The following is a 12721-nucleotide window of genomic DNA, read 5'->3' as shown; positions in this document are numbered from 1 at the left end:
CGGACGATTGCTCCCACACGGAAACTATCAGCACTGAAAGCTCTTGCTACTCCTCACTGGCCCTTGCCAGTGCATCTACAGGCCCACAGACACTGGGGCTCTGGGCTTTCCTAGATGACCAGCACTCTGACGTTTAACATCACTTCAACCTGGGCGGCCACAGGAAATAAATCCTAAAAATATTGAGCCAAAATACCTCCTGTGGCCCTTTATATACCCTTTCATGACCCCATATACCACATACAGGTCCCCTTATACTCCTTGTCTGCCCATATATGCCCCTCTGTGACCCCCAAATACAGCCTGTGAGCCCTTATAGCCCTTTTTAAGATGCCATATATGCTCCGTGAGCCTTAATATCCCCTTTGGGACCCACATATACTCCCTTTGGTATCCTATATATCCCCTTGGGGACCCTAAAAAAGGCCTCTGAGCCCTTATATCCCTCTGTGGGACCCCCTTCTAGCCCCTCTGGTTCCTTATATCCTTCTGTGGGACCCTTTCTAGCCCTTCTGAGCCCTTACATCCCTCTTTGGGACCTCTTATAGCCCCCGGGAGCCCTTATATCCCTTTTTGGGACCCTGTATAGCTTCTCTGAGCCCTTATATCCCCTTTAGGGACCCTATAGACCCTTTTGAGCCATTATATTCCTGTTAGGGGCCCTATAGACCCCCTCTGGGACACGATATACCCCCTGGAAACCTTTATATCCCCTTTAGGGACCCTACATACCCGCTTTGAGAGCCAAAATATCACCTGTGAGGATTGTCCCGTCCTTGCGGCTGCTCTTCAACCCTCCATGTTTTCAGTTTGAAACGTCATCCTTCCTGCTGGCTCTAGGTTCCAATGAGCTGCAAACCCCTCCAGCATTCCAGGCTGAAGAGTGTCCCTCTGCAGTGGAAGAGGTCACTGGAGTTGCTCAGTTCCTACAGGCTCTTTTCCAAACTTGGTGGTGTTGAGTAAAAGTGAAGTGCATGAAGAGAAGCGTGGGGATGTGGTGTCCATAGCCCTGCAACCCAGCAGGACACACTGGTCCCTCTGCTTAGTACAGTTATTAGGAGGGGCCACTCCAGCAACCCAGCACCCCAGGGCTGGTGGAGTGGTCTGCAGGTCCAGGTGAGCCTTTATGGTGTGTTTGTACCTGTCCCTGGGAAACAGGATGGTTGGATATTTGGGCTGCTGATGTGCAAGGTCTTCAGGGCCTCTGGCATCTCCAACTGATGCTGTGGGCAAAGCCAGCTGCCAGCTTGTGTCTCCTTGCTTGTGCAGATGAGTTGCTGTGGTCTCACCAGTCCTTTCCTCTTTTTTTTTTGCAGATGGAAGTGGCTGAGAGTGGAGTGGCAGTCCACAGCACGGGGTCCCTGGCGCAGGTATCCCTTTCTTGTGCCCATAGATCCAGTCCCGCCCCTGCTCCTTATCCAGTGGACCCCCCTTCCAAGACCAAGCTCTCCAGCCACTACTCCCTCTTCTTGCCACTGCTGCGGGGCTCTGAGCCCAATTCCAGGCCCCTGCCCCATGCCAGCTCCAAGAAATCCATCAGGAGGAGGTGGAAGAAAAACCCAGATCCCGAGGAGCCCATTGGTCTGAAGCCAGGGGAGCCTGTGTGTTCCCCTTCACAGGACCCATCATCACCTGGATAACCAACTGCATCTACCTGGGGAACCTCAACACTGCCTACAGCGGCCAGGCACCGCACACAAACAGCATTGACAGCATCATTGAGCTGAACAGTGACTGCAGCCTGAGTGTCATCCCCTGCACCTGCCAACAGGGAGGGTTCAGGCACAACTGGTCATGCCTCAAGGTCGACAGCCAGCCTCCACTTCATGGAGATCATAATGAAATGGGGCAACCCTGTATTTGGGACACCAGCAAGTGCATCAAAGCCTTGCTGGAGAAAGGGAAGCATGTTCTCCTCCACTGCAGTGATGGTTACTCTCTAGGGCGTACTTGCATCATTCACTACCTGATGGTCAAGTATATCATGAGGCTGCTGGCAGACTATGAGTTTGTGAGGGAGCAGTACCCACATCCAGGAGTGTCATCAGGACCTGCTGGTGGGTGTGGAGATGTCCCTGCAGCCTGGGGACATCAACATCACATGCCTGAAGCACTGCCTGTCAAAGAAGATGGCATGAAGCTAAACAGACAGGGTGGCTGTGTTGTTTGGCAGCAGCCCTGAAAAGGAAAAGCCAAAAGCCTTTATTCCATCTCATGGGTGAATGAGGTAACTGTAGCTGTGGGCTATGTAGGACAGCACTGGCACAAGATGCAAAGATGATGGCCTTCCTTTGTAGCTGTTCCTAGAGGCTGGTCTCGGCATAAGTATTGCGTAGGGAGCTCTTTTAAGGATACACTAAGGCGAGAGGGAATGTCCTGGCCAGGATGGGAACCATGTGCTTTGCTTTGGTCTGATGTGATTTGGGGAAAGCAAAGGGCAGTCAGATACTGGTTTACTCAGCTGTCCTGCCTGTGCTTTTACCATGAGCACAATTGCTGCTCAGTAGAAGGCTTGGTTTTTTGCTAACAGTGTCATCCTTGGAAATAAGACATAGTGTCGTCTGGTGCCATATCATCCTTTGTGCCTGTCCACCTGATGCTTGTAGGATGTTGAAGAGGGAAGGTGTAAGGGTGCAGGAGATGACCATGAGAGACAGCCTGCATAGATCTACCAGCATAGTCCTTCCAACACATGGTGGCTCCCTGGAGGAACCTGGCCCAGGAATACCATGCTTGAGTCTCTCTAAAGCATAGGGCAGAACCTCCTGTATGTGCCAGATCTTCCCTTTGTCTGGCCTCATGGGATGGTGAAAGTGCTCTAGGAATGGTGGGCCATACTCATGGTACATTCATATAGCATGAGTGGAGGGGAACAAGGTAAGGGAACAAAGTCATCTGCTCCACAGGAAAGGTGCCCAAGTGTGAACGGTGTGTCCGTTCCTGGCCTCTGTGCAATACTCTTACTCATATTTCCTATTCACAGAGCCGAGCACCTCTCTGAAGTACTTGTCTGGAGCTTCCTTATGTCTTCCTTGAGTTTTTCTCCAAGGAACTTGTTCATTCATCACTCAAACACTTACACTACTTCCTTTGGAAACTTCTGTCTTTCTTGATGTTAATCATAGCTCCTAACTTTGGGATGGTTTTGTTTTTCTGTTCTCCCTGGTCCTCAGTGGGTTTCTTTCTCATGACATTCTAGGTCTGAGTCCTCATTTTTTTTCTAGGAGAGCTGCTTAACCTCTCTGCAAGGCAGCTCCAGGGAAAGCCTTGCGCAGATTTGGAGGCTCGACCTTCTGGTCACCCTATTACCACACCTCACTGTCCATTCCTTCCATATCCTACAAATATATCTGTTCGTTAAAATATTGCTCAGGGGACTTCTTTCTCTGAACTTCTTTATACAACTATTTCAGGCCAACACTTACCTATCCACAAGGTAATAACCAAAACCTTGAACTCAGCAAATCTCTTTTGCTGTGCTGCATGCCTGGACTCCAGGAGGTTCAGAAAGCCTTCATTTTACAGGGCTGAAGGAAAATCCTTGGGTGTGGGGAATTTATGAATGGATAACTCCCTCAGTTTTGGTCCCTCCACCAAGAGCTGAGCTGCTCTCTGGAACACCGGTGGGCCAGCAGTGGCCAGAATGTATGTAGCTGTGTAGGGGGCTAAAGAACACAGCTGTAAAGCCCTTGGAAAGAATAATAAAGAGCTGGCTTATCGCCAGAGTCAAACATGGTGTATGGTGTTGGCACCGAGAGGAGAAGTGAAACTGATAAACTGTCTCTTAATGGATGATATTGGCTGTTGTCTGTGGCTGCTGTCTGCAAATGTGCTTGTTTTGGTCTCTTTTTTTTTTTTTTAAACTGGCTTTAGCTGGGACAAGCAGACATTCCTCCTGCCAAACTGTCAGTTTTTTGCTGAAGTCCAGATGGGAGATGGGTGCTGGGGCTGATCCTCTTTACAGCTCTTCCCAAGCCCAACTTGGGACCCACGGTTGTTGATTGTGAGCCCAGATGAGGGCAAAACCAGCCCAACCCTCTGCTGAACTGCACCTTTGCTGTGCGTTTCTTGGAGTCTAATGGTGGATTTGCAAGAGCGTAGCTCAGATCTACAGGCCAGCATACCGAGGTGTTCACTACCCAAACCATCTACCTCTTGACGTTTCAGAGGGACAAATCCTGAGTGGACCCATCCTTGCCTACACCATGGGTTTTTCCCTCCTCCACCTGCTAGGGGGGTAAAGCCCTGCAAAGCACCAGCCCCACCTCGAGGACTTTCTCTTCTTTCACTGGCATCTGCAGCATTACTTGCACAATGCTAAAGGTGGTGAAACAGGAAGCCTGCAGCCGTGAATTTGTCGCTATATATCTAACATCTGAGAGGCGTCTGGAAAATATTGTCAGGGCCATGTCTGAATCAGCCTAAAAATCCCCAGTTGAAAGAGGAGGGACTGTCTGGGCTGGGGGAGGTGGGCAGGAGCTGTTTGGGCTCCTGTCTCCATGGGATCCCCTACACACAGGCACTACACGTGCTGTCACCAGGGCTGCTGAGTATTTCCAGCTACATTTCCACCTGCCTCTCCTTTGAACCCACGGAGATACGGGTCTGGGGCGTCCCACAGCGGGGATTACCTTTCTGCCTGGTAGTGTAGGGCTGTTCCCCTGCACCCCCATGTTCTGCTGCCTTTCCCCAGCCCCTGTGCTGCAATGAGCCTTGGGGCTGCCCGCAGTGGCTCCACAGGTTTGTTTTTTAAAAAAGAACCTTAGTTGTGTTGAAATATTTCACATGGGGAGGAGCTGCAAATATTTCCCGTGTGGTAAGGGAGGTAAAAAGAACATGCTAGCAATGGACGGCTCGCTCAGGGATTGCTCTTGCACATGCTATCGGCAGTGGATTGGGGGGCGCAGGTTCTTTCCCCTCTTCATTCCTGAAGTGCAGAGCTACTCCCAAGCCCTTGGAGGCGAACGGAGCTGTGTCCTTGTCCATGGATAAGCCACTGTGTGTCTCTGAGGGGAAATTTTATTAGAGGCCTTGCGGATGGATGGCTGTGCTCTGGGAGCCCAGGCTCCCCACAACCTTGAAGCCGTATCTAGTGTGGCTGGTTGCTGGGAGGAAAAGCCTTGCTCCCTCCTCAGCACTCCTAAGGAAAAGCACCTCCCTGGCTGCTCTGGGGGGTTCTGCTTGCCCACCCGACGGGTAGAAGATGTCCTCCCCCTCCCCGCCCCTCCGGTGTCTGCCCTCTCCTCCGGGACTGCCTGCCTCGCCTGCCCCAGCCAAGGGAGGTGCACAAGGGACTCTTGCACATCATTGGTCTGAGAAGGTCTCCATGCCCTTAAAGAGAAGGTGGATTTTCTGCTGAGCCACCCGAGAAGCCCTTTTATACCTCCTTACTCAGCCAGCTGCCTGCAGCTCGCCAGTCCGTCCTGTCCAGCCAGCAAGACTCTCTGATTTTCTCCTCCAGACTTGGGTGAGCTGTTTTGCATGTCTCTTAATGACCCAGCTTGCTCTTAGAGGGTGATGGGGGAACAGATTTACTCACCTGAGTTTTAGGGAGACAAATACCAGGTGGGGGTGACCTGCTGGGAGAATCGGAGGTGCTAATAAAACCTTCTCCATCCTTTGCCTGTCAGAGAGGGTTTGTGCGTCGGGAAGTCTCCCTCTGTCTTTTCCAGTGACCATTTTTCTCTTTGGTTTCATGCCTTCCCCTCCCTTGGTGGGTTCTGCTCTCCAGCTTGAGCAGCGAGGGCAAGCACTGCCCTCCCCAGGGTGGTGGGATCCTTGCCTGTGGTAACTCGATGATGCTCCCTACTTACACCCCTTCCTCCAGCTCCCAACTCGGTCCTTGCAGTGCCTTCCTCTCCAAAAACACCCTTGGATAGGGACCGGCATCCAAATTTACTGTGTCTCCCCCCAGAATAGGTGATTTAAAACCCACGTTGCAGGCGGCAAGCCACAGCCTCACATCCCCTCACTTCCTCGGCACTTGCAGCACTGCAGCCGCCAAAGTGGGTGCGTGCGCGCGCAGGGCAGGGATGTAAGTAAAAATAACTGGCGTTCCTCGGCTGCCCTGTCCCTCAGCTGTAGCCCAGCCACCTGCGGTGGCTTTTGCTTCACATCGCCCCGACCTCCCTGAGTCATGGGGGCTGGCACGGGGGAAAGGCTGCTGTCCGAGGAGACAGCTGCAGCTCCTTCTGCAGCTCCCCGACCATTTTTAGAAGCACTTTCCCCCCCCTCCTCCCTAAAGTAATGTGATGGGCCTGCACATTTTCCAGGATAAAGTTTCCTTGGCCCTGCAAGCTCTGCCTCCTCCCTCGGGTATGAGCCCCCGTTAACACTTCACCTCCTGACAGAGCTTGGCGGGTCTGCAGACGGCGATGTCTGCAAAGGACTAGCTTAGTTTGGGCTCAGCTGACACTCCTGTACCTCCTTCCATCAGGAGGGACAAGCAGGAGAAATTGCTGTGCTAGAAAAATAAAATTCTATTTACATGGAAACAATTTACAGCAAAACAAAGGTGCTCTTCCATCTCTTCCCTAATGTGCTGCATTGTATCTGTGAAGTTTCCACTTAAAGGAAATGGAAGGAATTGTCTGGGGAAACTCTGTGTGCCTTTAAAGTCAACAACAAATTTCAACTCAGTTCTATCTCACCTGCGCTGGGGCTGTTGCAACAGGGTCCCCTGTCCCACACAATGGATGCAAATCCTGGCAGCAGCATCCTCTGAGGTCCTTCCTTGTCACCTGGGGCTGTTGCCAACCCTCTGCAGGCTTTGGGGTATTTTTTGCTCATGAAGTGGGGCAAGACTGCTTGGCAAAGTGAAACAGTAGACTGAAAACAGCTTTTTCCTCTTCTTCCTTTATTGCACAAAATGGTTTCCTTGGGGTCAAACAAGAGGCATACCTGCAGGAGTTACTGTCACGAATCTCTCTTCTTCTGACCCAGAACCATTTGGTCCGGTCCAGAACTCCCCCAGTGCTGAGGTTTGGGTGGCTGTGGGTAGGCACGTGTTTGGCTCTCATCCACAGACTGCAGCCTAGTTCCCTATATGATGAAAATTTGGAGAAGTTGGGAAATAAGAGCAAATCTGTTCCTCTTTTTTTTTTTTTTTTTAATAAAGGAAACTTACTTTGTTTTTAAACCTAAGACAGTCACCATCAGCATGAATAAACGTGAACCTTCTTTCTTGGTTTTCATTGCAGGCTCACAATCACCTAAAGCAAGATGTCTGAGTAAGTTCCCATTTTTCTGTCTGTAATATATTGTTGACATCTAAATTTTTTTCTTCAACTGCCTACTTTTTATGCTTGTTAAAATTCCTCTGCTTGTTTCCAATTAGGATACTAACTGCCTTTTTCTCCCCTTCCTATTCTTTCCCTTCCTTGTCCATCTGCTCTTCCTGAACAGTGAGGAGGTAAGTGTGTCTTGCTGGGTTTTTTTCCTTTAGTGGTGCTCATGGCTTCAATCCTGGCTTCACTGTTCCTCCTTAGAAAAACCAGCCGCTGGGTGGGGGTGGGAAGAATGGTTCATGGCAAGGCTTTCTTTCTGACTCCTCCTGGTAAAGATGGAAAGGAGAAGGAAAATCCTTTTTGAAGGTCTTTTCTGCCTCCTGGCTTGGAGTTAGATGATTTTTTCCCTCCTTTCCTGCTTCCCCAGCTGGCCACGAGATGGTGCTGGGAAGGCGGTGGTCCAGAGCCGCCTCTCCTCTATCACCCATCCACCACCCAGCCCTTGGCCTAGCATCCTCTTGTCCTTCCGCACACCTAGCGCCTCGTTTTCTGCCCACCGAGCACTGCCAAATTGTTTCCGATCCGGGGAGACCTGGATCCAGGGGAGCATGAGCAGGTGAAGGTTACATCCTCAGCAAATTCTCCCTTGCTTCTGGCAGAGTGGGAGCGGGGCTGGGCTCGAAGCCTGGAGGTGGCTGGGGAAACACAGGGGAAGGTGTGGGAGGGTTCTGAGTGTCTTTGTCACTTCGCATTTCCTCTTAGCAAGCTGCTACATCCTTCATCTCTGCTTGGTACCTCCCCATACGTCCGAAACACCACAAGCTCAAGCTTGTCCTCACTGCGAGAAAAGAGGTTTTCAGGGACAAAGAGGATTTCAGGGACACATAGAAATGCCACAATATGGTGCTGATGTCCAACAAGTGCTTTTACTCCTGATCAAACCCACTACCCCAGAAAAGGCTGGGAGGGCACTCTTTGCTAAGGTACCGGTTTTCAGGTGGAGAATAAGCTCTGGGCTAACAGTGCTCAAGGGATCTGCTCTGTTGTGGCCCACGCCCCGATTCATCTGAGCAAAATCCTGCCGGTTAATGGTGCACCACATCTCTGAGCTGAATACCTTTTCTCCGCAGAGCCCTGCAGCCCTGTCAGAAGGGCCTTAGCACCATGTGCATACGCAAAACACATCAGATTTTGTTACATTACACTTTGTAGATCTTTATCCGCTTCCTCCTCTATGCAGCCCAAGACTCACACCCAAATGATGCTTTCTACTCCCCCACCATGGCATATCAGATGTCAGGGTGCATTTCCCCTGCTCCAGCCACACTCAGCCTTGTTCTGGGCAAAATGCTGAGAAAACAGCTTCAGTGCAGCAGCACATCAAAGTTGTGGGTTCTTTTATAAATGAGAGACCTGTTGCTGCTGTTCCAGCACATCATAGGTACAGAAGGGCAGGCTTGGTCTTCCAGGGTCCCCAGATTATTTCTTACCTGGCATCCCAGGGAAGAGGGAGCTCACTTGCATCTTGCAGCTCCGTGGCCCTCCACCTTCTTTGGCCAGAGAAAGACCCTGTAGTCCTGTTTGTCCTCCAGCTGCGATGAGCCCCCTTCAGCATCATATGCACTGGGTCTTTTCAGCTCCAAGAAATTACGCAGCCTTCATGTTTTCACCTGCCTGGCTGTCCTTCTCACCGGGTGTGCCATGGACCGCTTAGAAAGACATCCTACAGCTCCCAAGTGCCCAGGGGCATTGGGGCCATTAGCTTGAGTACAAAGCAAAACACATGCTAGAGTGAAGAGGAAATTAGAGGAAAGACTAGAAGTCCCAAGAAGACAAGTTTGAAGTTATATCTTGTATACATATCTTCAAGTTCATCACCCTCATTACCTTTTCCTGAGACACTTCATAGGTTTTAGCCACCTGAGGTTGGCAAAGCTGAATTCAGCAGGGATCCTCTTCTTTGAGTCACTGATCTGGGGACAACCTGTGTGTCAAGCCGTCCGTCCTGGCCAGAACCAGCTCCCTGGCAGGGCTGCAGGTCCTCGGCAGACTGTAGGGTTGCATGGGGAAGCGGGACGGAAAGGGGAATGGGCGCCTGATAACCTGCTTTTCTCTCGTTCCTTCCACTTGCAGAAAAAGAGGAGGGCAGCCACTGCCCGTCGGCAGCACCTGAAGGTATGTGGCACTGCAGGGGCTGAGCAAGGTGTGTCCTGACCATCCCATCTCCCATCCCGAGCCAGCCAGCTCTTGGCACTCTCCTTCCTGGAAAAGGCCATAATGCACAACATGGGGGCCCCTGACACCCTTCCCCACTCCTTCCTGGGTTCCCACCAGTGTCCCTTGCTTGGGGACACTCATATTGATAGGGAGCTCCCCAAGCTGCCTCTCTATCAGGTCCCTCCCTCCCTTGCTGACCCCCCCTGCTGTCCTCATTTGCCTCTACTCCATGCTGACCATCTTCCTGCTGCCTTCCAGAGTGCTATGCTCCAGCTTGCTGCCACTGAAATAGAAAGAGAAGCAGCTGCTAAAGAAGTGGAAAAGCAAAACTACCTGGCAGAGCATTGCCCTCCTCTGTCGCTCCCAGGATCCATGCAGGAACTTCAGGTAAAGATTTCTTTAACCCTTTCACTGTGTCAGAGCAGAAAGGATTTGGCTACATCAGTGAACCTGGTGGATCTAGATTGGCTTTCCCATCTTGACCTCCTTCTCACTTGTGGGTGCCCTAGAGCTGGCTGGATTTGGAACTGGATTGAGAGGCAACTGGGGTCTCTCTGCAAAAAACCGTGAGGTCTGACTGGCAGGAAAGCTATATTTCTAATGATGTGTTGACGCAACATTTGCGTGAAGCTGGTAGCATGGAGACCAGGAGCTGGCCTGCAAGCCACCCTTCACTATCTGGTCTTGACCCCATCTGATCTTCTGGACTGAGGTCTTCCAGAGCCAGAGTGGTCAGGAGAGAGGAGACACATGTGTGGCTCCTAGTATTTAACATCCCTCTCTGCTTTTCCTCCTAGGACCTGTGCAAAAAGCTTCATGCCAAGATAGAGTCAGTGGATGAGGAGAGGTATGACACAGAGGTGAAGCTACAGAAAACTACCAAGGAGGTGAGTTTCCCCCGGAGCCATCCTTCAGAGGAGTCTCCAGCCCATCTTTTGTGCCTCCCTGCACTGTTTGGGTGTGCCTCATTAAACCCACACCACACTCTCTCTGTCTGCCCCTCCTTATTTCATCCCCCCACAGCTGGAAGACTTGAGCCAAAAGCTCTTTGATCTGCGGGGCAAGTTCAAGAGGCCACCCCTGCGCAGGGTGCGCATGTCCGCTGATGCGATGCTGCGGGCCCTGCTGGGCTCCAAGCACAAGGTCTGCATGGACCTCCGAGCCAACCTGAAGCAAGTCAAGAAGGAGGACACCGAGAAGGTACCCCTTCCCTCTCCCCTGTGCCTATACAAGAGTTGGTTCCCATTTTTGGGGGCTTATGCCTCCCTGTGTGATAGATAGAGTTGAGGGTGAGCCTTTCTCCTTAATACTGTTCTTCCTGCTCAATATTTCCTCCTCTGGTACTCATGATGTTGAAAAAAGAGAGTGCAGCCCAAAAAGATGTACCACATGGGTGGAATTGGGTTCCTTTAGCTGACATGGGTTTTTTTCATGGGTGGACAGATGAGGTGCTCTGCTCAGGTGGGTTCTTAGCCCAGGGGGCACTGCTTACACCCATGTGCCCATCCCTCCCGCAGGAGAAGGACCTCCGTGATGTTGGTGACTGGAGGAAGAACATCGAGGAGAAGTCTGGCATGGAGGGCAGGAAGAAGATGTTCGAGGCTGGCGAGTCCTAAGTGCCCATCTCTCCACGCCCACCTTCCATCCCCTCCTGTCCCTGCCATCCCCCTGGGCTCAGTGGCACTGACTGGGTGCTGTTTCTTTCTGGTTTTGCGAAGAGCTGCATCCTGGCAGCAGCGGTGTAAATAAAGCTTTGGAGGGAGAGGCGGGTGTCGCCTGCCTGGGGGGCTGGACCCTGACCCATGGTGCCAGTGGAGTCTGCGCCTGCTGCGGGGGTTCTGGTGGGGACGGAGAGGCTTTGGCAGGGGCCGCACTGCGGGGATGGAGATGGGGGACCTCGCTTTGGGGGACTGCCGAAGCTGGGGATGCTCATCCACCTCATTGTGGGCAGAAAAGGACGAGGCCATGCCACCATGGTCTGCTGGCATCCTCCTGCCAGGCTACACCACCAGCTTCTGGCCACATCCTTCACCGGTGGTGAAGAGAGAAAGAGATAAGAGTCCAAGCCCCAGGAGGTGTTATGAAACCTCCATCCATGGTGACAACAGCAGGAAGCCCTGGGAAAAGAGAAGAGCTGGAAAGGGAGGTGAGGGGTGACGGCTGCAGAGCAGAAGCAGACCCATTGGCCCCAGTGGGCTCTGGGAGCTGCTAAGTCAGGATAACCTCAGCAGCTCCTGCGGCAGCACCCCGGTACTCAGTGCACTGTAGGGTGCTGTGGTTTAGAGATGCTGGCTGTCCCCAAAGTGGCTTGGGCCGCTGGGGGAGTGGTGGGTTGCCCCTCTCCCTGCCATGGTCCGCGTCCCCTGCTTTCCCTTTGTGTTAGCCCAGTACTTCCCGATTTTGAGCTGCTGGTAGAGGCAAAACTTTAAAATAGTCCCAACGGTTTTAAAAAAAAACAAAAAAATCCCCCAAATTTGCCTTCCCTCTGCCTCTCTCCCATCCCCCCAAACCCTCAGCCCATGAAGTTTCCGGCACAGCTCACTTCTGCTGAGCACAGGAAAAGCAAAAAGGCTGCGGCACCTTTCTGCCAGAGCTGTCTGCCGGGCCGCTCTGCCGGCCAGGGGAGAAGATGTCGGACTCAGAGGGGTGCCAGGAGGGTGCGGAAGGTGTCAGCCGAATGGGAGATGAATCCCCCAGGGAGATCGAGAGGTGAGGCCTGGGGATCCAGTACCCCAATGTCACTGGAAACTGGGAGGCTAGGAAATGGAGGAGGTGATGGTGGGAAAGGAGGATGCACGGCCAAAAAGAGGATGACCCATGGGGCTGAAATTGGTCATATGCTCTAGCAGGCTTTTGACAAGCTCCTCCAACTAGGGAGAGACTTAGACTTCCTAAAGGTCTCATCTTTGAACTTCAAAGCCCTTGGGAAGGTTGATTGAGTGGGGAACCACAACTCCAGCAGCAGGCAAGCTCAGCGAGGGGTCTGGTGATCTGGACCTGCTCCGCGGCTGAAATCAGCCCCATCTTTAAGACCAGAAGGTGGAGATCAGCTGCCTCCTCTCCTTGCCACAGCTGCTGGGCGCAGCTGGTTTCTTGCTGTGTCCCCTGTGTCTCTAACTGAATTAACCTGACAATGTTTCAGGCTAGCTGCTGTCTTTTGTAAGGTTATACATCTCCCCATGCCTCCACTCTGCTTTGTTGCTTTATCGGTAGAGATTGTAAAATGCGAGGTCTGTTTGCGCCAGTGCGGACAGCTTTCCATGGGGTTAAAAGGAGAC

General features: G+C 52.1%; 2 protein-coding genes across 2 annotated transcripts in view; both read left to right on the top strand.

Annotated features, from left to right (window-relative positions):
- Positions 1–5426: 5426 nt before the first annotated feature.
- TNNI2 (troponin I2, fast skeletal type) lies at positions 5427–11207 on the top strand. The gene is made up of 7 exons (XM_086750234.1): positions 5427–5467; positions 7200–7229; positions 9360–9401; positions 9702–9830; positions 10241–10330; positions 10467–10643; positions 10961–11207. The coding sequence occupies exons 4-7, from the start codon at positions 9708–9710 to the stop codon at positions 11057–11059; spliced, it is 489 nt and encodes a 162-aa protein (XP_086606360.1). The 5' UTR covers positions 5427–5467; positions 7200–7229; positions 9360–9401; positions 9702–9707; the 3' UTR covers positions 11060–11207.
- A 122-nt stretch (positions 11208–11329) lies between these two features.
- The window catches only part of LSP1 (lymphocyte specific protein 1), a 50595-nt gene continuing 49203 nt past the window's right edge, over positions 11330–12721 (top strand). The window contains exon 1 of the mRNA XM_086750232.1: positions 11330–12152. Within this exon, the coding sequence (XP_086606358.1) occupies positions 12073–12152 (80 nt within the window). The 5' untranslated portion in view covers positions 11330–12072. The remainder of the gene's footprint in view (positions 12153–12721) is intronic.

The sequence above is a fragment of the Chlamydotis macqueenii genome, chromosome 5, assembly GCF_036417535.1.
Source record: "Chlamydotis macqueenii isolate bChlMac1 chromosome 5, bChlMac1.mat, whole genome shotgun sequence".
Classification (NCBI taxonomy): domain Eukaryota; kingdom Metazoa; phylum Chordata; class Aves; order Otidiformes; family Otididae; genus Chlamydotis; species Chlamydotis macqueenii.
This window is presented reverse-complemented; position numbering and strand designations above follow the sequence as displayed.